The sequence below is a fragment of the Danio aesculapii genome, chromosome 12, assembly GCF_903798145.1.
Source record: "Danio aesculapii chromosome 12, fDanAes4.1, whole genome shotgun sequence".
Lineage (NCBI taxonomy): Eukaryota > Metazoa > Chordata > Actinopteri > Cypriniformes > Danionidae > Danio > Danio aesculapii.
In genome coordinates this window covers 42,825,062-42,850,637 of record NC_079446.1, presented here as the reverse complement: position 1 = coordinate 42,850,637, position 25,576 = coordinate 42,825,062, and the positions used below count along the sequence as shown (strand labels likewise).

Here is a 25,576-nt window from a genome sequence, read left to right as displayed (position 1 = left end):
TATATATATATATATATATATATATATTATACACAAACACATACATACATTCAGATGGTTTATGTGCACTATGCACTATGTAAATTGTTGACTGTTTTAATTGTACAAATAATAAAAATATATTAAAAAAATAAAAAAAAATAAAATATATATATATATATATGTAAAAGTATTTACAAAAAAGTAGCTTAATTGGATACAGAAACCATAAAGATTAAGGGTACGGTATTGGTTTTGACCATAAGAAAACAGGTAGCAACTGATGTGCTAAGAAGTGTTAACAGTTTGTGGCCTTAAAATAAAAATCCACACTTGACTTAAACTCATACAAAATTAATCCAATAGAATCCAGAGAAACTGAGAATTGTCCAGTGTGTGTTTAGACCATTTAATCAGAAAGATGGAGATCAGTAAACAAGCTCATTTGTTTGTTGATGTGTAAAGTTTGCGTATGGTTGCCAGATCTCAAGTGAAACACCAGGCAGAAACTGCTTCATTTTAAACAGAAAACCTCTGATTTGGTGGATTTAAACTCTGAACATCTGGCAACCGCTTGTTTTTTTTCCCCAGAAAAATAGTGATTTTTGTAATGATTTTGCATTTAAACTACATTTTGATTACCTCTACTGCATGGTGAAACGCTGAGTTATTATTTAATGTCGTTTTTGTCATCTCGACTTTTAGTCATGGGAAAAAAAAGCTTGCTGACACGTTCTTCATGATAGATTTAACTGAGGATGAACCCTGTTTTTCAGTGGAGATCTTCAGGTAACAGCCAGTGCAAACTGCACCTTCACCACCGCACAAAAAGCTGTAGGAAAAGACGACTTCACCTTCATCCCAGAGGGAACCAACGGCATCGAGGAGCGCATGAGCATCGTCTGGGACAAAGCTGTGGTGCGTTATAAACTCATGTTTAATAGAAATGCATTTCAAATGATACATTCCAGGTCTTAAAGGGGACCTATTATGCTAAAATTACCTTTATAAGGGGTTTAAACACAGTTGTGTGGTAAGAGTGTGTGAATTAAGCCAGCTTCTAATGGGATAAATAAATTAATTCTATTTTTTATAATCACACTTGATTAAAACAGTCTGCAGAAACACTTTGATTGACATTTTCCTGTCATCAGAGAGGGAAAGCCCCGCCCATTAGTGACAATAAACAGCCCTGAGTGAGATGCAGTCAAAGATAATGTCAGCGACAAAGAGGCATTATAAATGTGGAGTTTAAGATGCACAAATGAACACTGTATTTTCCGTAGACTACTTTCTTTTGAGCCACTTGTTTTGAAATGGTTTTATTTTCAGAGATAACTGTTGTTTTGAATCTGCTGCAATGCTGTCACACAGGCATTTGTAGCCCCGCCCTCTTTTGAAAAGAGCACGGTCTCATTTAAATTTAAAGTGACAGTAAACAAAACAGCCCAATTTGGTTCAAAGCCTAAAAGGGGCCGTTTTAAAGAGTTATAAATGACAAACTATAATTTATAAATTCACACTCTAGCAACATCAGAGATTTATTTTAGACCTTGTAAAATGGGCATAATAAAAAGCCTTTAAAGCTTTCATTCTACAGGGTTTCTGCAGGTTTCAGAAAAGCTTTAAAACCTTTTTGAGACCATTATAAATTCAATTTAAGACTTTAAGAGGACAAAACACTAAGGGTTTTATTTGGACAGTGGAATTTAGTTTTTTACTTGCCCTATTCAAATGTAAATTCCTTTATTTCTTTTAAATAATGTCAAAACAAGCAAACTCTAGTTATTTACATATATATTTTTAATTAGCATAAGAATACAGAATACAGTAGAATTCATTCATTAATTAGCATAAGTTTTCCTTAAAAAAAAGAGACATGTTTTAAAAACTAATAACCTGAACATGCGCATTACATACATTTATGCATAAATACATGAAGGACTTTTTAACAAATGTTATTGTAAGGATGAAAGGAAGATAATTAAACTATAGTGCTAAAGAGTAAATGAACTGTTCTTTTGTTAAACGTTTTCTCAGATGGATTTGTTGGTTGTACTGATTGGGCCATCGATTGATTACATGGACAAATGAAGACTTGTTTAAAAGTAATTATCAGATCAGATCAGAATCAGTTTTATTGCCAAGTGTGCTTCACACACACAAGGAATTTGTTTTGGCTACAGAAGCTTCCAGTGTACATAAAGTGACAAGTGACAACACAAAATAATAACAAAACAAAAAATTAAAATAAAATAATAATAAAAAATGATGAACATTAAACAGATGCGGTTAGTGAAGAAACCTGGATGTTGAGTTGTATATTACCTATTACCTACAACGCCATATTTTAGTGCATTTAAGTTTTGACATTTAAGACCCCGCAGACACCCTGTTCTGAGTGAAGAGCCACTCTGACATTTAGATCTTCAGTTTATCATCTGCTTCAGTATCTTGCAAAATAACTATCCGCATATGCTTGAAACTTCCATTTGTAACATTTGCATGTTTTGTTATTGTCACACAGGCCACGGGTAAAATGGATGAGAATGATTTTGTGGCTGTGACGAGCACAAATGCTGCCAAAATCTTCAACTTGTATCCTCGGAAAGGCCGAATCGCTGTTGGATCTGATGCCGACATTGTTATCTGGAACACAAAGGAGATCAAAACCTTTTCTGCCAAAACCCACCATCTGGTATGAGAATTTCATCTGTCGTTGCTGAAAATAATATAGCCATCCAGCATGATTGTACTTATTCAAATATTAGCTTAAATACAGTAAAATTCTGTTCAGGTTCAATTATTTTTAATGGATGTGATCTAGAGGTCTGCGATATTAAATTGCCATATTTTTGGCGACTTTTCTGATAAGAAAAAACGATTTGATGAGTGTAACAATAACTGTGTGCTGGCACTTAAGGTTGGTTTGTACCTTTTTTTAAATTTAATTCATTCATTCATTCATTCATTCATTCATTCATTCATACATGCATACATTTGTTGGTTTACACCTGTTTTTTTTTATTAATTAATTCATACATACATTTTTACATACATGTGTTGGTTTATACTTTTTTATTCATTCAATCATTCATTCAGTCATTCACACATAAATACATTTATTAGTTTATACTTGTTTTTTATTCATTCATTCATTCATTTATACATACATTGTTAATTTACACCTGTTTTTATTCATCCATTTATTGGTTTATACTTGTTTTTATTCATTTATTCATTCATACATACATGCATACATACAATTGTTGGTTTATACTTGTTTTTTATTTATTCATTCATTCATCCAAACATTCATACATACATACATTTATCGGTTAATACCTGTTTTTTATTCATATTCATTCATACATAAATAAATACACAAAATGTGGAGTGAGATTCACAATACTTGATCCGTCAACAGTTTTTACAAAAGGGATTTTTTTATTACTTCATAATTAGGACAATACGTAAAAGAGGCAGAAAAAATGTTATTAAAATGCTGTGTATAATCTTTTTATAGTTCATTATGGTATGGCATAGTTAGTATTTATTGTAAAGGTCTGATACTATTTCTTCAGATTTCTTTTGCATTAAAGGGTGGACAAAACGTGGAATAATCCAAATTCTTAATCACAACAAATGAACGAATTTGTTATTGACGAATTTTCATTTTCAGAAAAACAAACCGCTCTGACTGACAATATTTTGGACAAAATTTGGAAGAAATGTTATAATTATGAAAATCCGCCAATCAGCCAGAAAAAATGATAATTTCATAAAAAGCTGTATAGAATCAGGTGAGTTATTTATACCTGATACATTATATTTCTATTATTGAAATGTATAAAAGGCGACGCAGTGGCGCAGTAGGTAGTGCTGTCGCCTCACAGCAAGAAGGTCGCTGGTTCAAGCCTCGTCTGGGTCAGTTGGCATTTCTGTGTGGAGTTTGCATGTTCTCCCTGTGTTCGCTTGCGTTTCCGGGTGGTCCGGTTTCCCCCAAAGACATGCAGTACAGGTGAATTGGGTAAGCTAAATTGTCCGTAGTGTGTGAGTGAGTGTGTATGGATGTTTCCCAGAGATGGGTTGTGGCTGGAAGGGCATCTGCTGCGTTTTTCAAAGTTATCCTAGGACAAGAATGGGTGGTTTAACAGTTTCAGGGCAACTTTGATGAAAGTTGATAATCCACTTCAAATGTTGACTACTGTGTATATATAAATCTATTGTTTTAATGTAAATGATGTACTTGATCAGTTCACACATCACTAAACAACAATTCCAATATAACGAATATACTATAATGTGAGTACTCATCCTTTACTGTGTGTGTGTTTCAGACAGTGGAGGTGAATATTTTTGAGGGCATGGAGTGTCGTGGTTTCCCCGTGTTGGTGATCAGTCAGGGCAGGATTGTTCTAGAGGACGGGACACTCAGTGTGATGGAAGGTTCGGGACGCTTCATCCCCAGAAAAGCCTATCCGGACTATGTGTACAAGAGAATCAAGGCCCGCGGCAGGGTAAAAACACTCATCAAACTGATTTGAAACATCATTTACTCACCCTCCATTTGCTCTAAACCTGTTTGAGGTTGTTTGTTTTTTCTGTTGAACACAAAAAGAAGATATTTTGAAGAATGTAGGAAACCGGTAACCACTCACTTCCATAATATTTTTTCCCCTACTATGGAAGTCAATAGTTACCGGTTTACAACCTCCTTCACAATGTCATGTTTTGTGTTCAACAGTAAAAAGAAAGCAGTCTGTAAATGAACATGTTTGATGATCAATCCTTCAGGTGCTCTCACTAACCTTTTTTTGTAATGCTGTCTTGTTCAGAAGGCTAATGCTTGTGGTGTTCTTCAGAGAAAAACAAAGGCTGATTTTGTGATTGTGATGTATTGTTTAGATGGCTGATGCTCGTGGCGTTCCTCGAGGAAACTATGACGGTCCTGTTCATGATGTCATCAGCATGACTAAATCTGTTCCTGCCACTCCCACCACTAGAGGGCCCTCATGTCCAGGAAAGACCCCGCTAGGCCCGACCAGAAATTTACACCAGTCTGGATTCACTTTATCTGGTAAACACCTTTTTGTTTTGTTTTTTAGTGTGTGTGCATTAGTTCAGATTTTATTATAATAATTATTATTATTAAATGGTCAATTTCACTGAATCTCTTAGTTGCTATATTTTTATTGTAAAAGTCTGATACTATTTCTTCCAATAGGGTACATGTTGAGCTAGTGTTTCTTCCCATACTGATAAACTTCCGGCGAACGTGACTTTTTTTTCCATTTTATACGGTTGCTCTTACAGCATCGATGTTGTAATGTTGTACATGTACGATGTTGTAACTGATCAAATACAATCAGTTAAACAGACTTTGGCATTCATTTAGTTGCTCAAGCGTAAAACGAAAAGCCATTTACACACGTGCCCGTCAGTATTTGCAGGCTAGCGCAGAAACTCATTTGAATATACTGGTGTATAATAAACTGTCATATTATAAAGACATGGTGGAGGAAATGTTCTTTAATGCAGTGCTTGTACAATCTGAGACCCACTTTATATCAGATATCACTCAGCCAGTGGAGATCGCTGATTTTTAAAGAAAACAGACCTTAAACACACCGATTTTGCATTGGCATACAGTTCACCGGAAACGATAAACCCAGGTTACTGGCAAATTAAAAGTCCTATTAGCATGCTTCGGCATACACCCTATTTTATATCTTAATATAAATAAACATTTTTGGAAATATATGCATGTCAGTATTTATATGTACATGACAGATATGAAGAGTACAGTCAAAAACAAACAGCCCAATATATAAGATTTTCATTAGTATTGTTATTATTATTGCTATGAATTTGAATGCTAAGTACTATTTTAATTCTACCAATATTGCTTGCCGTTGCTGTTTATACACAATCTTTTTTCCATTTCTGTGTTCTGAGTTTGCTGCATGTTGTGTTGTTTTTGCACTCTTAATAAAGAAAGTAAACTGTATCCAAACTAAATCAAACACGTTTTCTTTTACACAGGCACTCAGATGGACGACCACATCCCCAGGCGTACGGCACAGAAGATCGTAGCTCCACCTGGAGGCCGTTCTAACATCACATCCCTGTCATGAAGCTCCAAACGCAGCAGCTTCCTCTTTTACATCATCAAATATTAATCCCAATAATTCGCCATGACCAATAGGCTATGCAGCGACTCAATATAGCTCTCCATATTCACTCTATTATTCTGCTCAGACTCACTCATAATGTAGCATGTTCTTCCATCGGAATTACCCACAATCCATCCTGCTTTACCGTAGCATTGATGGCGTGGAGACGGATATAGTGGTTGTCATGTGTTTGTGAACTAAATGAATGGATCTCATTCTCATGGAAGTTTATTTGCTCTGTAGATTCATGAATTCAAAGTTGCCTTTATATATTATTATTTTACAATTCTGACTTTTTGGTAGGAAACTCAGAATTATGATAAGAAATGCTGAATTCCACAACAAACAAAAAAAATCTCAATTATAAGATAAGTTTACATTTAGCTTTAAGTTCTCAAAAAAAATCTAATCTCTGAATTCTGAGAAAATTCAGAATTCCAAGGAAAAGATAAGTCAGATGTGTGAGATGTAAGCTCTGAATTGTCAAGACAAGTCAGTATTGTGAGCTGTTATCTTTTACTGAAAAAGTCTAAATTGTGACATGAGAACTCTGAATTCCACAGGAAAAAAATAAATAAAATCAAACATTTGAATCTGAATCTAAAAACTGAAAAAAAATTATTTTATTCAATTTTTATCTCAGAATTTTTCAGTGGAATTCAGAGGTTTATCTCATAATTCTGAATTACGAAGTAAAAACTCTGAATTCCACATGGAAAAAGTCAAAAATATGAGATAAAAACTCTGAATTCCACAAAACAAAATCTGAATCATGAGATATAAAAACCTGTTGATAAAAATGAATTATGAGATAATCTGAATAAAGAGATAAAAAAATCTGAATTATGAGATATACACTCGGAATTCCACAAAACAAAATCTGAATTAAGAGATTTTAAAAAATCTGAATTATGACAAATTATGACTATAAAAATCTACATTGAGATTTAAAATTAAAATTCTACATAACTTGAATTATGGAACAAAAATCTGAATTCCACCAAGTTTAGAACTGTGAGAAAATATAACAATTCTTTGAAAGAAAAAGTCAGAATTCCAAGGAAAAAGTAAGAATTGTTTGAGATTATGAGAGAAAAACTTTCCACAGAAAAACTTTGTGAGATTACAAACCTGGAACCAAACCAAGTCGGAAACTCCAAAATCATGCCAAAATTATTTAAAAAAAAACAAACAAAATTACAAGCGAATTTCTGAATTCCAAGAAAAGTGAAAAGTCAGAATTGTAAGATTCTGTGGTGGAAATAAGCTTCCATTCATACTAGTTCTGCCTTTAAACCAGTGCTTTCCTCCTGTGACCAGACATTTAAAGGGCAAGTGTTTTTCCTGCACTAGTAATGATGCAGAAATGATGCACTTTACCTTTAAGAGCTGCACTTCATCACTGTTTGTGCTTTAAAAAAAATGATGAACTACCTACTGATAGACTTAGTGCTAAGATATAAAAAAAAAAAAAGAAATTGTTCTCCCTAGGTTTGTCCATGTTGTATCTGAGAATAGTGCAAAAAACGTTGGATTGTAGACCATTTACAGACTCATCACACAAATACAGCCATCAAAAATCATTCTTTTGTATGTTTCTAAGACATATTTGGTGCTCTAAATCTATAGATCAAACACAGCCAGTGTGTTACTGTGAGGAACGGTCACGTTTTTGAACCCAGGTGAACATTTTTAATTCTTTTGAGGTTTCTACTCCTGTAATGCATTTTTTTGTAGTCTTAATCTGTATTTGCTGGAAATCTCCATTTAGATGTCATTTTTAGTGAGATATTTCCCAGCTGAAGGTGAAGGTCAGTGAAGCTGAAAGCCATCAGCGGATTGTCTTTTCTACCTTCTTGTGTTCGTTCTGTAAATATTTTTTTGTTTGTTTGTTTTTCATTTTCGTGCATGGTTTGCATGTCCTCAATAATATTAATAAAACGGATAAAAGAAAATGACACTGTGTGATCGTTTTTGTCAAAAGTTTAGTTTGATTTCATATTTCTTATTTTCATAAAAAAATCTGAAATATAAGATGAAAACTTTGAATTCCACAGAAAAAAAAAATCAATTATAAGATTAAAAAAACGAATTACACGGAAAAAAATGAAATTATGAGATATTAAGGCAACAAAATAATACTGCAATTGCAGGATCCATGAAGAAAGAATAAAATGAGAAGGCAGTCAAATGAGAAAAGTCAAATCACCTGCCGCTGGTGTTTTTTTGACACCGTATATAGAAATTTATAACACGTTTTGAAATAAAAGCATCAGCAAAATTAAATGCGTCACAGTTTAACGTGTCTACGGTCATGAACAGAGAAAATAAGAAAAAAGTAAAGTATTTCTGTCTTTCCAATACAAAAAGAATAAACTAGCGAGAATAAAAGCCACACCATGTGAAAAAACAAATCACTATTTAAAACTATAATCGTTAAAAATCAAGTGTAAGTACACATACTATTACTCAAATCTATTTACACCATTTACAGAAACTAATCTGAGAAAATGCCAGTATTCACCACAGTAAATGATTGATGGTTCTACTGTTGAAAATATATCGATGCTAAAAGCTTCTGCAAAAATAAAAGCTTCAACTTTAATAATAATAAAAGCACCTGCCGTCATGAAGAGAGAGAAAATGAAGCCTTATGGAAACCTTAAGCTGCTTAATTATGGAATGTAGGATTTTAACAGCCAGAAGAAAATTCTAATTGGAAACAACATTGCAGAATTGATTAATTATGTGGCATTAAGTATCAGAGTACAATAACACCATGAATACTTATAAACACATATTACTAAGAAAACAAAATGTTTACTGAAGACACCTGGAAGTTCAAAATGCTTTAAAAATACTGTCTTGTCATGATTATGTGCATGATAAAGTACATAGGAAAGTTTTTAAGGGCCTGCATGCACACAAAGGAGGGGGGACGGGGATCTGTTTTCTCCACCTGCTGATCTGTGGGCTGATTAAGCAGGACAAGTGGAAATGTCAATCTGAGAGCCACATCTACTGTATGAACACACACTCTGATAAATACTGAGAGAAGACTGCACTAACATTACACTACCATTTAATGTTACCGTTAAATAAACAAAAGCTTTTAATTAGCAAGGAAGCAGTAAATAGAAAGTGACAGAGAGCTCTTCATAGTGCAGGGATGTCCAAACTCGGTCCTGGAGGGCCGATGTCCTGCATATTTTAGTTCCAACCCCAATTAAACACACCAGAGCCAGCTAATAAAGCTCTTTCTAGGTATACTAGAAACTTCCAGGGAGGCATGTTGAAGGAAGTTAAAGCTAAACTATGCAGGACACCGGCCCTCCAGAACTGAGTTTGGACACCCCTGTTATAATGTCATTCTGTCAACTTTCTGTTCATCAAAGAAAAACTAAATATTGATTTCACATAAATGTTTAGGCAGCACTACTGTTTTCAACATCCATAACAGGACAAAATGAGCTAAATAAGCACAACTCCAGTATTTTAGGGACAACTTAATTCTTTTATGTTTAATCCTCTTCAATTTGTAAAAAACAATGAAGCAACTCAAAGGGATTGTTCACTGAAACAAAATAAAAATCTCCCACTACTCACCCACAGGTCATCCAAGACGTAGGTGCCTTTCTTCCTTCAGTAGAGGATTAAAGATGCTTTTGAGAAGAATCTGTGGTCCTTGGTGCTTCATATGATGGCAGTTAATGAGGATGTGGTTTACAGATTTAAAGTAAACAAATAAGTGTAAATCAATAGCCATGGTTTCTAATGACACACTGAGGTCTTAAAGTAAACATATCATTTAATGAGGTCTTAAACATATAATTAAGTTATCAGCAGCATCTGAGAACATAACTACTGGCCTCACAGTCAAACATTGGTGGTGGGAAATACCAACACAAAAATCTTTTCAACATTATAAATGCAAGTTGTGTCAGCTCATCATAATGCATCCTGGTGGAACAAAACTAAACTATTTCCTTAAAAACTGTATTATAGAACTCATTTCTGTTGTCCATGATGACAGCACATAATATTTCACTAGCTACCTTTCAAAATACTAGAATTCAGCGTAAAGTGCAAAATTAAAGGCTTAACTAGTTAACTAATCACGTCCTCTTAAACAGGGGTTCCCAAACGATTCAGCCCGCGATTCCCAAAATAACAATGCCAGTGACTCGCGACCCCTGATATTCTCTGAGCTGCTTATAAATATAGAAACCTTGCATGCAATGGCACACACACACACCAATAGGCCTAAGTCTATTCTTCGTTTAATTATTTTTAATGTATGCGAGTGCTGTAAAAGTATCAATAAGTTTAACCTGATTGCGTAAAATCAGTCTGCTGCATCTGACGCCATTGCTGTCTTAAATATAATGTAATCACCCCAAGGGTCGCAATCAAGTAGAAAAAAAAACAACACGTTAGGCTGTAACCATAAACTACTATTTTCATCTTTAGTAGGTTACGGATAAATATGGTAATTATAATGGTTTCAAAAATGTATTTGATTTTTATACATCAAGCAAACGCCCTTTATTGTACCGAAGCCCCTCGGGGGGTCCCGACCCCCACATTGCTCTAAAACAAAAGTTTCTAAGGTTTAACAATAGTTTTAATAAGTATTTTCTAATAACTAATGTCTTTTGTCTTTGCTATGATGACAGTACATAATATTTCACTAGTCATTTACTAATAACATAATACTGAGTGCAATTTAAAGGCTTAACCAGGGTAATTAGGCAAGTTTTCTAATTATTTCTTTAAAAACAGTAGCATCTAACCAATTTCTGTTGTCTTAGCCATGATGACAGTACATAATATTTTACTAGTTGTTTTGCAAGATACTGGTATTCAGTTTAAAGTGACATTTATTTTGTGAAATTACAGGTTCTAAGTTCTGTTAGTTAAAACCCAAAGTGTCTTGCAGTACTGTTTTTGTAATTAACAGAAAGCAAATTACATTTGTCTCCTCCCTTTTTTGGCTGATCCAAAAAAAATGGTCCGATCCGTGACTAAAAAACCATAATATGATCCGAACCATGAGATTTGTGATCCGTTACACCTCTATAGCCTAAGATACTAATATTCAGTGCAATTAAAGGCTTAACCAGTTTAATTAGGCAAGTTAACCAGGGTAATTAGGCAAGTTATGTAATTATTTCCTTAAAAACAGTAGTTGTTTCCCAGAGATGGGTTGCAACTGAAAGAGCATCCGCTACGTAAAACACATGCTCGATAAGTTGGCGGTTCATTCCGCTGTGGCGACCCCAGATTAATAAAGTGACTTAGCCGAAAAGAAAATGAATGAATGAAAACAGTAGCATCTAATTGGTTTTGTCTTTGCCATGATGAGAGTACATAATATTTTACAAGATACTAGTTTTCAGCTTAAAGTGACATTTAAAGGCTTAACTAGATTAAGTAGAGAAGTTAACTAATTATTTCTTTAAATACGCTAGTATCTGTCACTAAGTTCTCTCTCATTACTCCGTGTACACAGACACCTTCTCTGCTAAAATATGCATTGGATGCCTTTTACAAGTGTTGGAGAAATACGGAAACATCTTCTCAGTAAACTTATTCTTATACTTATATATAATTGAGTTATCAGCGGCGTCGGAGAACGTGACTCTGCCAGCTTCACAGTCCAGCTGCACGCGGATCTTCTGTGGCTTCTTTTTGAGTTTGAGAGGAGCGCTGGTGGGCATCCGGGCACGATACTCTCCTCCGTACAGCCCAATGGTCCACATACCGCGCTCAGGACTCGGAGGAAACCACTCTTTCCGCTGGACGCTCTCTTTGACCACCCCTAAAGCCCATTCGCTGCAGTCTCCTACCTCCACGTCCCAGCTGTGCCGGCCTGAGACCAAGCCCTCGGAGCCCAGCACGCACTCGTAGAAGCTGAAGCGCTCTGGGTTTTCAGGCAGGAGCTGCTCTTCTTCACTGTAGCGGATGGTGGTGAGGTCGTCGGACAGAGACACACACACATCAGCCGTGTTTGGGTCCAGGATCACTGGAGCTGGAGGAAGAGTTGGAGAGGTTTTCAGAGTTTAAATAGGAAGACTTCAGCAAGATGAGTTTTTCTGGGATTATTAGCCTATCATACTGTTTGTACAGTTGCATTTTCTACTGACAGATCAACTGTATAAAGCACTCATGAACCACATAGGATGTTTTTTTTTATCCTCACGGTCACAGTCAAGACACGCTGTGCTCCCATTGATTACACACCTGTGTTCCTCTTCCCGTTTGCCGTCCCGTTTACTCAGAGCTGTACTCCACCCAGTGGTCAAAATATGAATTACAATACAAAGAATACAAAATGGCTCTTTACACTCGTACACTCATAAATAGATGAATATATGAAGAGTTCAGATGCAAAAACCTCTAAGTGTCATCTGAAATTTCCATCGAAAATTAGTATTATATTCAGAGTCCTATGTTTATGTTGAGTTATTTTGTTTAAACTTAAACTTACTGAACCTACACAAAGGAGCCTGATAAACTTGCTCATTTTTGAAGGAAATTTCAAATGGCTTTTAGAGGTTTTTGCATCTGAACTCTTCATATATATATATATATATATATATATATATATATATATATATATATATATATATATATATATATATATATATATATATATATATATATATATATATATATATATACACACACACACAGTTGAAGTCAGAACTATTAGCCCCCCTTTAAATGATTTTTTTTCTTTTTTAAATATTTCCCAAAGGATGTTTAACAGAATAAGGAAATTTTCACGGTATGTCTGATAATATTTTTTTTCTTCTGGAGAAAGTTTAATTTGTTTTATTTCGGCTAGAATAAAAGCAGCTTTTCATTTTTTAAACTCCATTTTAAGGTCAAAATTATTAGCCCCTTTAAGCTATATATTTTCTCGATAGTCTACAGAACAAACCATCATTATACAATAACTTGCCTAATTACCCTAACCTGCCTAGTTAACCTAATTAACCTAGTTAAGCCTTTAAATGTCACTTTAAGCTGTATAGCAGTGTCTTGAAAAATATCTAGTCAAATATTATTTACTGTCATCATGGCAAAGATAAAATAAATCAGTAATTAGAAATGAGTTATTAAAACTATTATGTTTAGAAATGTGTTGAAAAAAAATCTTCTCTCTGTTAAACTTGGGGGGAAAAATAAACGGGGGCTAATTATTCAGGGGGGCTAATAATTCTGACTTTAACTGCATGTATGTATGTATGTATATATGTATGTATTTGTGTGTGTATATATATATATATATATATATATATATATATATATATATATATATATATATATATATATATATGTGTGTGTGTGTGTGTGTGTGTGTGTGTGTGTGTGTGTGTGTGTGTGTGTGAAGAGTTCAGATGCAAAACCCTCTAAATCCCTCAGACCTCTTTTCTTGTAAATAAGCATTTTCTATCAGGCTCCTCTTGTTAGGTTTAGAAGTTTAATTTTCTATGTAATGATAAGGTTAGCAGGTCTGATATACGGGAGACTCCTGGGGAAAACGAGAGTGTTGGCAGGTATGATTATTTAGTGTTTTATTGTAATTGTTCAATTCAATGCATCTTTATTTGTATAGCACTTTTACAAAGTAGAATGTGTCAAAGCAGCTTAACAGAAAAGTTCTAGTAAATTGAAACTGTCAGTGAAGTTTTCAGAGTTTAAAAAAATTGTGTTATACATTACCTTTCCTTGCCAAAAGTTCTGTTGATCCGAGTTGTAAGAGCAACAAATAATAACTTGACTTCTAGTTGATCATTTGGAAAAGTGTCAGAAGGTGGATTTTTCTGATGAACCATCTGTTGAACTGCATCCCAATCATCACAAATACTGCAGAAGACCTACTGGAATCCCATTGACCCAAGATTCTCACAGAAAATTTGGTAAAGGACATTGGTGAAGGACATTTGTGCAGCCCATTACATTACAAACCACAGAAGAGGGCAAATTCTTCAGCAGGATATCGCTCCTCCTCATACTTCAGCCTCCACATCAAAGTTCCTGAAAGCAAAGAAGGTCAAGGTGCTCCCAGATTGGCCAGCCCAGTCACCAGAATGAACATTATTGAGCATGTCTGGGGTAAGTTGAAGGAGGAGGCATTAAAGATGAATCCAAAGAATCTTGATGAAATCTGGGAGTCCTGCAAGAACGCTTTCTTTGCAATGACTCAAATCACTTATTAATAAAGTCATCTGGAATGGCAGAGATGTATGGATGCAGTCCTCCAAGCTCATGGGAGTCATACACAATATTCATTCTGTTTCCACTGCACCATGACTTTATATTCTACACTGTACAGTATTTCTGTCAAGTGACAAAACTTTTGTCTATGCAAAGTCAGACCTTACTGTCCTAATGAAATAATTAAAAATCAAGGCATGATCATATTTTATTTTGGTAAAATAAGCATAATCTAGAGGCCTTCGCCTTTCATATAAGACACTTCTGATACCAAATGATCAACTAGAAGTCAAGTTATTATTTATTGTTCCTTGGATAGGCGACTTTTGTCAGCTATACAGTGTATATATACACAGTGGATTTGTTATTATTTTTCAAATATTTTACAGTGCTTTTTAATAGAGGTTTTTGACACATTTTAAATCATAACAGTTTTAATTAACTAATTTCTTTAATTTCCAAATTAAATTTAGATAACAAATGTGTAAATTAAATACATATCACTAGCGGATAGCTATAGGATAACTACTTGTGAATCTTTCTATAGTCTAATTTCCTCATGTTTCAGAGATCCACAACAGCTTATGTAATGTGTTATGCAGTCTGAGAGCAGAGGTGAGTTTGATCTTACTGTAAGTGACTGCGCTCTGCATTTTCTCCCATACTCTGAACTTGAGCGAGCCGAGGTGTTTGGCCACATCTATCAAAGACTCTGAGATTTCCACTGGATCCTGAACTGTACAGTCCATCCTGAGACAGAAACACAGAGAGGTTTTTTTTTTTATGAAATTGACAATAAACATTGAACTTATCAAAACATAATATTTAATATCCATTTTTATCTTGAAACAAGTAAGAATTTTAAAGTTATTCTGGGTTTTGCTCTTCTTAAAATTAATCAATATCTAAAATACAACTTAATTCAAAGCATGTAATAATAACTAGTATTTTCAGGGTGTGAAAGTATGTATAAACTAGTAGTTGAACAATCTGGGTCTTGGTAGCTAATGTCAACAATATACTAATTTAGCATTAGTTTTTAATTGTGCTATATAAATAAACTGTCATTGTCATAACAGATGTGATTGTGTATTGAAATTATGATATTTTATTTGTAATCCAGCTTGATAATGGAAAATGATATATAATGATATACAAGTCATATACCTGCTGATTTTTATAACTTCATTATAAACATTTTAAATATATAACAAATATACAACTAAAAATTCTTAAAGTTTATTATTTAAGTTAATTATTAAAGTTTATTAATATAACAGAATAAACAAATGTATGATAAATGTATTTAAATTATATAAAAACTGAACACATAAGATATAAAAAAATTGATTATTGAATATAAAATACAATAAATGTAACTGGCTGAAGCATTTCATATATACTATCAGATTCATATGACAAAAGTGATATATGAAATGAAAAATAATTACCGTTGAGAAGTCCTCTTGTAGTTCTGTAAAAGAAACATCAAGATAAATAAAGAAACATTACCTGTTACTTCAGTTTTTTAACCCTCCTGTTGACTTACAGCTCAAAAAAGGACTCATGCTCCATTTTAACCATTAGTTTTTGTATCTTGAAGTTTGGAGAATTTTTCAAAAAATTACCCCAACATTAGAAAAAATGAATGATTTTTCTATATTAATATTTTAATGAAGCCTGTAATGCTTTAACCTTTATAAACAATGTCTTGCTAAAACCTTTAACACTTCGTCACCTTAGAATTATAAGGTTCTGTCTGACATTTTTGTCAAAATTGAGTTATTCACATATTCTTATTAAATGACAACTTATTTACATTATGTGATGTTTTTGTATAAGCTGTTTACATTGTTGTAAACAAGCTGTTGCCAAAAAAAAACTAAAAAAATGTTGAATGCATTTTGAATGCACGCATGAGGACCAATCAGGATCAGCGTTGACAGTGGGAAACACACAATTGTTTCTTCTCAAAATTAAGAAGAAACCTGAAACTGAAAAGATGTGTAAATGTGATGATTTAGAAGCATTTTTGACATTGAGATAAAATGTAAAATTTCAAAAAGAAACAGTAATTAAAAAATAAATGATATATTAAATGTAAAATGTATATATATTTTATTTACATTTATCCAGTGAAACATTTTTCAGTGTTTATTAAACTTTGTTAAATAACTGATTTGCTCATTTTCTTTTAAAGTCTTTAAATTTGATATTAAGCCTTGAAGGGCACATCATTTATTTAATTCATTGAGCATATAATTCAATAAATATAATTTAATAATAAATATAAAGCATATAATTCAATAAATATTACCATATTAATTACTGTAGATGAAATTAACATCTGCACTGGACAAAATATTTAGCAGCCTTGTATGCTTAATTTGAACAAGAAAACATATTCATCCTAAAACATAAAATAAATATTATAGAAAACAAAAAATTTACTTTCTCAAACATCAACGTATTGTTACAAGGCCTTTTTGTATTTTTTTCATTAAATTATTAAGCAGACTGGTTGTATTACTTGATAAGTATTGCTCTAATGAATGATCTGCCAGATAGCACCTCATAATTCCAAGTGGAAAATTACTTTTTAGAGTTAGAAGGTTCTTTCTGCATTTGCCCTGTTCTTTTTACCCCAATTTGCAAATGTAAGAGAATTTTGGCTATTTACATTTAGAGTACATTTAGGGTCTCTGTCATGTTAATGTATGAAAGAGAACTGTTACACACATATTGTTTGCTAAATGGAATGCAAAAACTTTGAAGCTCAATATCTCAAAACCCTTCAGAATGCAGATAGAAACTTATAATTCCAAGGCGACAACTTATGTTACCCACATACATTTATCATTAGAAAACATACCCTTTACTTTAGCTTTAGATTAAACGTTGATAAAATACTGAAAAAACCAAGACATAGACAGAATTTGAGATGAAGAAGAGGTTGTTTCTTTAAAGAAAAAAGTAGATTTGAGGATTGAAATTGGATTGTGCTGTTTTATTTTAGAGCTTTAGTGAAGGCGGCTCATTTTTGAACCATAATGTGGAGAGTGTAAAACATTTAAGATTGAATTTATTTTCGCAACGCTCCCTATATTGTTTACCACAATATTTTGAATATTCGCTCTGAAATCAAATTTACATATGACTTCAAAACAGCACTAGCACTATTTAATTGAATGCGAACAATGGTGTATTTTGATATTTGTACTTTGGTACTGCTGATGATGTGACAATAAAAAAAAGTGATTTGATTTGATATTCATTAGCTGCTAATATGATTTCACTATTTAGAATTATCAAACAATACTTTTCTGAAATTACATTATTAAGGAGAACGTCCGACCGTGCAAATACATAACCAACTTTACCCCATTGTAAAACAACAGGAGGTTTAAACAGCCAAGTTGTTATGAAAATGATGATATCTAAAAAGACTTTCAGTGGACACCATTAATATAACCTCTTGATGTATTTGTGTACCTTGAGAAATGGCTTGTCCTCAGCGCTCATGGCCTCCTCTGCTGAAGAGACGGTTTCTCTGAGCGTCGTGATCTCATCAGTCAGCCTGTCCATCTGCTCCTTCATCTTCTGGCTCTTCCGCTCCTCTTCCTCACTCAGAGCTCTCAGTACGGATGTCTCCTCGTCATGCAGGAACTGATGGAGCTTCTCGAAGTTCTCCTTTATCAGACGCGCTGTGTTCTGGGCCTGTCTCTGTCCACAAACATCCGACAATTTCAGAAAATAATAGATACTGACAGGTTTTTTGAGAGACAAATTCTGTGTCAGCTACCAAGGTCTGCCAAGTAATGCTTTATTATTATTATTATTATTATTATTATTAATCAAGAAAGAACAATTATAAATATAAATATACAACATAAAGACAAAAAGGGTCACATAAATCCCAGCAAATTATACAAGTTTAATATGCAATATATAAATCTAAATCCTCTCTGAAAATAAATAAAATTTCATTTATGGATGTAAAATATATCCTAAAAAAAGCAATAAATTATTAATAAATTTACAATGAGAGGGGTTCAGAGAATAAGCGAAGAATACAATTTTTGGGAATATACTGCCAAGTAATGCTCGACGCTGATTGACTGCAAGATGTGACTTGCCATACGGTTTAGTTGGAGCGCGCAGAAATGAATAGTCAATTGGCTTTTAATAATACTGCAATAATATTAATAATAATAATGAATCTTTGTAGCTGAATCACTACAATTTATTTATCATGAGGAGCAAACGTTGGCTTTTTTATTTAATTAAACTCGTAGCTTCCCTTTTATTAATATACAAGCATTATACAGAGGAGATTATGCGTTCGCATCTCTCTTTGACATTAATAAGCTGAAATAATAAATTAAACTATTGGGTCAAATGAATAGGTGGTGCTTTTACCGCATTATCAGAATGCTAGATTTAATGAGCCATAAAAGTTAACTGATGGATTGTTATCATTAAAGTAAAGTATTTTACAACAAACACCTGTAAGAGCTTTAGCTTTGAACCTTTAATATGGTTGTGCAAAAAATCTGCAGTGTGTAATTAACTAATTATTACTGTAGTATTACATTGAGTTTTAGATTTTACTGAAATATCTTTAGTTGTGAAAACAAACACATTTTTTGTAAGTTTGACAAGACAAACAAGACTTTTGTCTAAGTAAAGTCAGACCTTACTGTCTTTATTAAATAATTAAAAATCAAGGTATGATCAAATTTTCTGTAAAATAAGTGTAATCTAGAGGCCTTTGCCTTTCATATAAGCCACTTCCGATATCAAATGATCAACAAGAAGTCAAGCTATTATTTGTTGTTACTAAAACTTGGATAAGCGACAAGTCTTTTGTCAGACAGTGTATAACAATTTGGTCACTAAATTTGGTGACAAACCAAAGAAGCCCAGGAACCTAATGTGAAAGAACCTAATCTTTATAATATTTTAGCCTAAGAGATTTCGGGTAATGAGACATTAATAACACCTTCTGAAATCAATGTCTAATGTGTTTGGACTAGTCCCATAATAATGATGAAATTTCTTTTTGTGGAGAACAAACCTTCAAAAGTGGGCAGATAGCTGATCACTTTCATTTGAGCTTTAATGCTCGTGTATTTATTTAATAAAAAAAAAAAAAACTTGTTTAAAAAAAATCTAGCGATTTGTTTGTCTAGCGTAGAAGTAGTCTGGATGTGCTGTTAATGTTGGCTTGCACTGATCTTACCCTGATGTGCAGTGAAGTTTCCTGGCAGCTTTTCTTGGCTGAGTTTAAGGTCTCCAGTTTCTCCTGCAGGGGTCCAAGAGCTTCTCTCAGCTCCCTCTGAGAACAGGTGAATCACTGTTAATTCCTAAACTTCATCATTTCACACATACTGATTCAACAGAAGTGACACTTTCACGATTCAAACCTAAACACGGAGTCTAGTATTCAAAATCAGTTTGATTTAGTTCTCATTAACGCATAGTTTGTCCCTTCCCAAGGGTTATTAGTGTACAAAATAAAATACATAATTAATATGTACATAAAAACAAAATAAACAAAAAACATAGAAAAAAAAAGATAATTTAAACGATTAAACACATTTTAATGAATAAAACATTTGATTTGAATCAACATTCAAATTAACATTTGATTTGAAATTGATTTTTTTTTTATAAAATCCACAAAATGTGTGCAATGATATCAAAAAGTTCAAGATTTTTTTACAATATTAACTATTACATGTAGTTTAAAATTATTTTTTAAAAAGTCTGAAAACAATATTTTACAGTGATATCAGTTATTGCCTTTTTCATTCACCATCACACTGTAAAAAGATGACTAGTTGACCACTTAAAAAAATGAGTAAACCAGTTGCCTTACAGGTTTAAGTATATGAACTATGTGCATAATTATAAAAATTAAGTAAAATCAATTCAAAAGTTCTAAATTACAAACTTTAAGTAAAGTCAACATGTCTCTTTAAAGTCAATGAGTTTACTCACTTTACGTAAATGGACGGACGAATCATGGGTGATTAGTTTGGGTGGATATGGATGGATTGATATAAATGGACAGATGTGGGCAAGTATGGATGAATGGATGGAAGGATAGAAAGATGTAGATAGACAGACAGACGGACGGACGGACGGACGAACGGACAGACGGACGGACGGACGGACGGACGGACGGACGGACGGACGGACGGATGGATGGATGGATGGATGGATGGATGGATGGATGGATGGATGGATGGGTAAATATGAATGAGCATGAATGGAGAAATGGAAAAGGATAGATGGATGAAAAAGGATAGATAGATGTTAAGACCTGTATAGTTATTATCCTAAATACTAAAAATACATTGGCTCAATTTAAAGTTCATTCGCAAATAGCAACTGATTTCTTTCAAGAATCACTTTACATATACAGTAAATTTAGGTTAGCCCTCCTGAATTATTAGGCCTGATGTATATCAGGTATATAACCTGTATATTTCTTCCCCAAATTCTGTTTAAAGGAAAGAATAGTTTAAAATAGACCTTAAAATAGTAATTAAAAATTAAAACTGCTTTTATTCTAGCCGAAATTAAACAAATAAGACTTTCTCCAGAAGAAAATATATTACAGGAAATACTTTGAAAAATTTCTTGCTCTGTCAAACATCATTAGAAAAAGAAAATTCACAGGAGGGTGAATAATTCTGACTTCAACTGTGTTTTTGTCTGCACTGACACACAATATCATCTTGACGCAGCGTCTGTTTCTCACCTTACACTCTTGTGTGGCCTCTTCAACAGAGTTGCACTCGTGCTCTTCATGCTCTTCAGCCTGACACTGACCACAGATCAGCTCCTCGTCCTCCACGCAGAACAGACTGAGTCTCTCTCTGTGCCGTGAACACAGATCTCCATCCTCCTCCACCGCTGCTTCTCCAGCCTCCACCCGCCGCCGCTGCCCTTCAAACAGCGAGTCCAGAAGCCCCTTCAACACGCTGTCCAGCAGCTCACGGCCATAACACTCCGTACAGCCTGGCCTGTCCTGCCCAAACTCACTCTGGCACAACTCCAGGCAGGACGAGCACAGGCGGTGTCCGCACGGCAGAAGCAGAGAGTCTTCGTTCTGACAGCCGGGACACACGGCTGGAGCTGGCTGCTGGTCTGACATGATGTTTTTTGTCTTCTAAATGTCCTTCTGCTGCTGGTCTGCAGCTCTCCCGGTCTTGCACAATCACTATCAAAGGAAATCCCCATTTGCTGGGCTATTTATAAGTGGGTTATTTTGAAGCGAGCGCTCTGGGGTGTTTATATGTGTGTGTGCAGAGTCATTTAGTGCTGATCACTGGGCAAGAGTGTGTTGCTGAGTCACTATAGTGTGTGTGTGGTCATGATTAAAGTGTGAAGTGATAGCAAAAAAAATCCCATACTATAGTAGTAGTGTTTGTAGTATAAGTGTATAGTGTAAAATTCAGCAGTGCACTTAACTAAATTAAATCAGTTGATTCGACATATTTTGTAGTAAAATTTTATTGAACTTAATTAAAGCAAGTTACGTGAAGTTAACATCTGATTGTATTAGACTGAACGAGTTAACCCAACCATGCAGATTTTTAGTTCCCAGCATGCTTTGTGTCAGAGTGTAAAATAAATAATGTAAATAGTGTTATTGTTAAGGTGGCCGAGAGAGCTTAACACGCTGCAATTTAAGAAAACACATCCAATTACAAAAAACACTATAGAAGTATCTGAAAAACTCTACTATTACAGATCCAGTTAAGTCAACAAAAAAGTCTAAGTAAATGGAACTCAATATAAGGAATATTTTCAATATATTAGTAGGAAATAAATACTTAATACAATAAAGTTAAAATTTGTTCGCTGAATCAAGGCAATGAGTTTGTGCAACTCGATTAAGTAAATTGAACAAATTCACATTTATAGTGTAGTTATTAATATTGTTCTTGTCGTCATTTTTACCATCTTTTATATTATTGCTGTTATTTTTACTGTCATTATTAGCCTAACACTTTAATGTTATGGTTGTGATTTTAACCCCTAAAGGATTCTATTTAGTTTAACTCTTTTTATTAAAATATATTAAAGCCACAGCATCAGATACACAGAATTATTAGACACCAACTGCTCCAATGTAGCGGCAGAACACAATTTGCTCACATTTTCTTTCTCTCTGAATAAAAGTAATACAATTACACATTCTTGCATTAAGGAAAATAATAATAAAAAAAACACAAAAAAATGATTATATATATATATATTAAGATAAATGCAATATATATACAAATATGCAAAGGGTACAGCAGTAGAAAATAAATTAATAAAAAGAGTAATAATAATAAAAATAAACATCTAAAAAAAAAAATAAAATAAAAAAACACTCTTCATTCATAACTAAGCCAGGGGCAGGAAAAATAGGTCAGCTATATACTTGCATACATACATATACACATATTTATTTATTATTTTTATTTTTAAAGTGTAAGAGGAAGGGTTGCCAAATAGTGTCAAATTTTTCAGCCAGTATTACCACAAACTGTATATCTAATCTTTTCTATTTGCATAGACTGCATCAGATCATGCATCCAATGTACATAACTGGGTGGGGAAGGATTCTTACAGTTCAGTGTTATAAGCCTTTTAGCAATTATTAAACAAAAGGCGATTTGATTGTGTAGATGATAAGGAAACATTTAGGGTTAAGTCCAAATAATGCTACTAGAGGGCATGGCTCAATATCTAAAAGAAAGCATTCAGAAATTGATTTAAAAATTGATGCCCAAAAAGTGCTTAGCGCTGGACAAAGCCAGAAAGTATGAAAAAGAGTGGCTGGAGCTTGTTGACACCGATCACAAAGTGGATCAAAACCAGGGTTAATTTGAGATATTTTTGCCTTGGTCCAACATACTCTATGCAATAACTTGAATTGTATAAGAGAATGACAAGCACAAATAGAAGAGGTTTGTACACGAGACAGAGCCTTGGACCATTCCTCATCTGTGAAAACATGATTGAGATCTGATTCCCAGCTCTGCTTTATTTTTAAAAAGTGGGTTATTTTGAAGCGTGCACTCTGAGTGTGTGTTTGTGTAGAGTCATTTAGTGTAGATCGCTGGGCAAGAGTGTGTTGCTGAGTCACTAGTGTGTGTGGTCATGATTAAAGTGTAAAGTGATAGCACTTAAAGCACTTAAAGTGATATTACAATAGTAGTAATTGTAGTAGTAGTAGTAGTTGTTGTTGTTGTATAGTGTAAAATTCAGCAGTGCACTTAACTAAATTAAATCCGTTGATTTGACACATTTTGTAGTGAAAGTTCATTGAACTTAATAGAAACAAGTTACGTGAACTTAACATCTGATTGTATTAGACTGAACGAGTTAACCTAACCATGCAGATTTCTAGTTCCCAGCATGCTTTGTGACAGAGTGGAAAATAAAGGTAAATAATTGTGCTATTGTTAAGGTGGCCGAGAGAGCTTAACGCACTGCAATTAAAGAAAACACATCCAATTACAAAAAAAACACATTAAAAGCGCATTGTTAAGCTCTCTCAGCCATATATTGTGTATTTTTTGAACACGATTAACATAGGGAGACATGATTTAGACTTCACTCTTATGTTAAGATCTACAGAAGTTTCTGTAAAAAATTGAATTATAAAAACTCTACTATTACAGATCCAGTTAAGTCAGCAAAACAATATAAGGAATATTTTCAATATATTAGTAAGAAATAAATACTCAATTCAATGAAGCAATTTTAACTTTATTGTGTTAAGGCAATGAGTTTGCGCAACTCGATTAAATAAAAGATTAAATGCACATTTACAGTGTAGTTGTTTATATTAATTTTGTTGTCCTTTTTACTGTTTTATTGCTGCTGAGTCATCATTTTCAGTCAAGTAATGTTAATGATTCATTAATTTCTTGCACAGCAAAACAGCATCTTTAAATGATTCCTGAGAATCAGCAGAGAGTAAGCATACTGAAATAAACTTTTTAGGTGCACATTAAAATACTTTCTATGATTTTTTTAAAAATCAAATTAATGAAGCTTTGGTGAGCTTAAGAGACCTCCAGCCAAATGATTCAACAATAACAACTGTGAAATATGATTCTGTCCAAGTATTTTACCATGATTTTTTTTTTTCAGATAACAAATATACACTCTGTACATGATTAAAATACAATAAAAATGAATACAACTACATATGAAACAACAAAAATTTAAACTTGGTATTATTTTGATATAATAATAGGGAAGAATATTTGTGCAATAAAATGAAATAAAAACGTATGATTTTTAAATTAATTTCATGCGTTTTATAATTGCAAAATAAGTAAAAAAAAAAAAAAATCATGTACAAATCTGAAAACATAATATTTGTTTAGTGACCTATTCTTATTTTCAATAACCATTATAAATATATTATAAATATATAAATAATCTTTTCGTCAAAGTTGTCAAAACTATTGAAATACACCCATTCTTGTCTTGGGACAATTTTGAGAAACTTATTGACTTAATATTGACTACTGTATACATCTATACATCTATATACAGTACACATTATTTATAACACTGGTTTAAACTGGTGTTAAAACACATGTATATAGTTTTCCAAGCATCACTAAAAATAAATAAATACTGACACTATAACAGCTTGACGATTTGTTTCCCCCTTTTGATATATACGGTTCAACATATCACAAAATAAATGTACTTGACATAACCTTTACTAAATGCAATTATAAGGTCAATCCATGAAGAAACATCACAGGAATTTTATTGTAATGATAATAATAATAATAATAATAATAATAATAATAATAATAATAATAATTAATGTATTCGACTTTAAAAAACAACAAACAAACATTCTCCTTTGTGTTTTACCCTATAGTTTATTTGCGTTTCATATCAAGGGGTGAAAACTTGCCTACAGTAAGCAACTGAAGAAAATATACACAGCAATCGAGTCTACACACTCTGAAGAACCAACTGTACACACATCTGATCACCTCAACAGTGTTACAGCTTTCCATTCGTTTTTTTCCCCCCAGTAACTGTTACAAATGCAGATTCAAGGCAAAAAATAAAAAACAAAATAAAACGACATTGACAGTCTTCAAAACACAAGACCTCCCGAAGAAGCTCCTCAACAACAATTACAAAAATTCAGT

At 33.3% G+C, this 25,576-nt stretch overlaps 2 protein-coding genes across 3 annotated transcripts in view; one reads left to right on the top strand and one right to left on the bottom strand.

Moving 5' to 3' along the window:
• Positions 1-6,466, top strand: part of dpysl4 (dihydropyrimidinase like 4) — a 36,989-nt gene extending 30,523 nt beyond the window's left edge. For both annotated transcript variants that reach the window (XM_056469792.1, XM_056469793.1), the window contains exons 10-14: positions 756-897; positions 2,507-2,677; positions 4,320-4,499; positions 4,888-5,059; positions 6,025-6,466. In XM_056469792.1, the coding sequence (XP_056325767.1) occupies positions 756-897; positions 2,507-2,677; positions 4,320-4,499; positions 4,888-5,059; positions 6,025-6,116 (757 nt within the window). In that variant the 3' untranslated portion in view covers positions 6,117-6,466. The remainder of the gene's footprint in view (positions 1-755; positions 898-2,506; positions 2,678-4,319; positions 4,500-4,887; positions 5,060-6,024) is intronic.
• A 3,479-nt stretch (positions 6,467-9,945) lies between these two features.
• LOC130238943 (E3 ubiquitin-protein ligase TRIM39) lies at positions 9,946-21,596 on the bottom strand. The gene is made up of 6 exons (XM_056470062.1): positions 21,151-21,596; positions 19,624-19,719; positions 17,874-18,104; positions 15,833-15,855; positions 15,013-15,131; positions 9,946-12,186 (listed from the first exon to the last, which is right to left on the bottom strand). Exons 1-6 carry the CDS (start codon positions 21,544-21,546, stop codon positions 11,651-11,653), a joined length of 1,401 nt encoding a protein of 466 aa, XP_056326037.1. The 5' UTR covers positions 21,547-21,596; the 3' UTR covers positions 9,946-11,650.
• Between the last annotated feature and the right edge of the window lie 3,980 nt (positions 21,597-25,576).

What these genes read in the sequence shown, in the direction of transcription:
- LOC130238943 (XM_056470062.1), bottom strand. Translation starts at nt 21,546, where the DNA reads ATGTCAGACCAGCAGCCAGCTCCAGCCGTGTGTCCCGGCTGTCAGAAC. An exon ending in AGGCCACACAAGAGTGTAAG is followed by an intron (nt 19,720 to 21,150) that starts GTGAGAAACAGA and finishes ACCTGTTCTCAG; the next exon opens with AGGGAGCTGAGAGAAGCTCT. An exon ending in TACAAGAGGACTTCTCAACG is followed by an intron (nt 15,132 to 15,832) that starts GTAATTATTTTT and finishes TTTCTGTCTCAG; the next exon opens with GATGGACTGTACAGTTCAGG.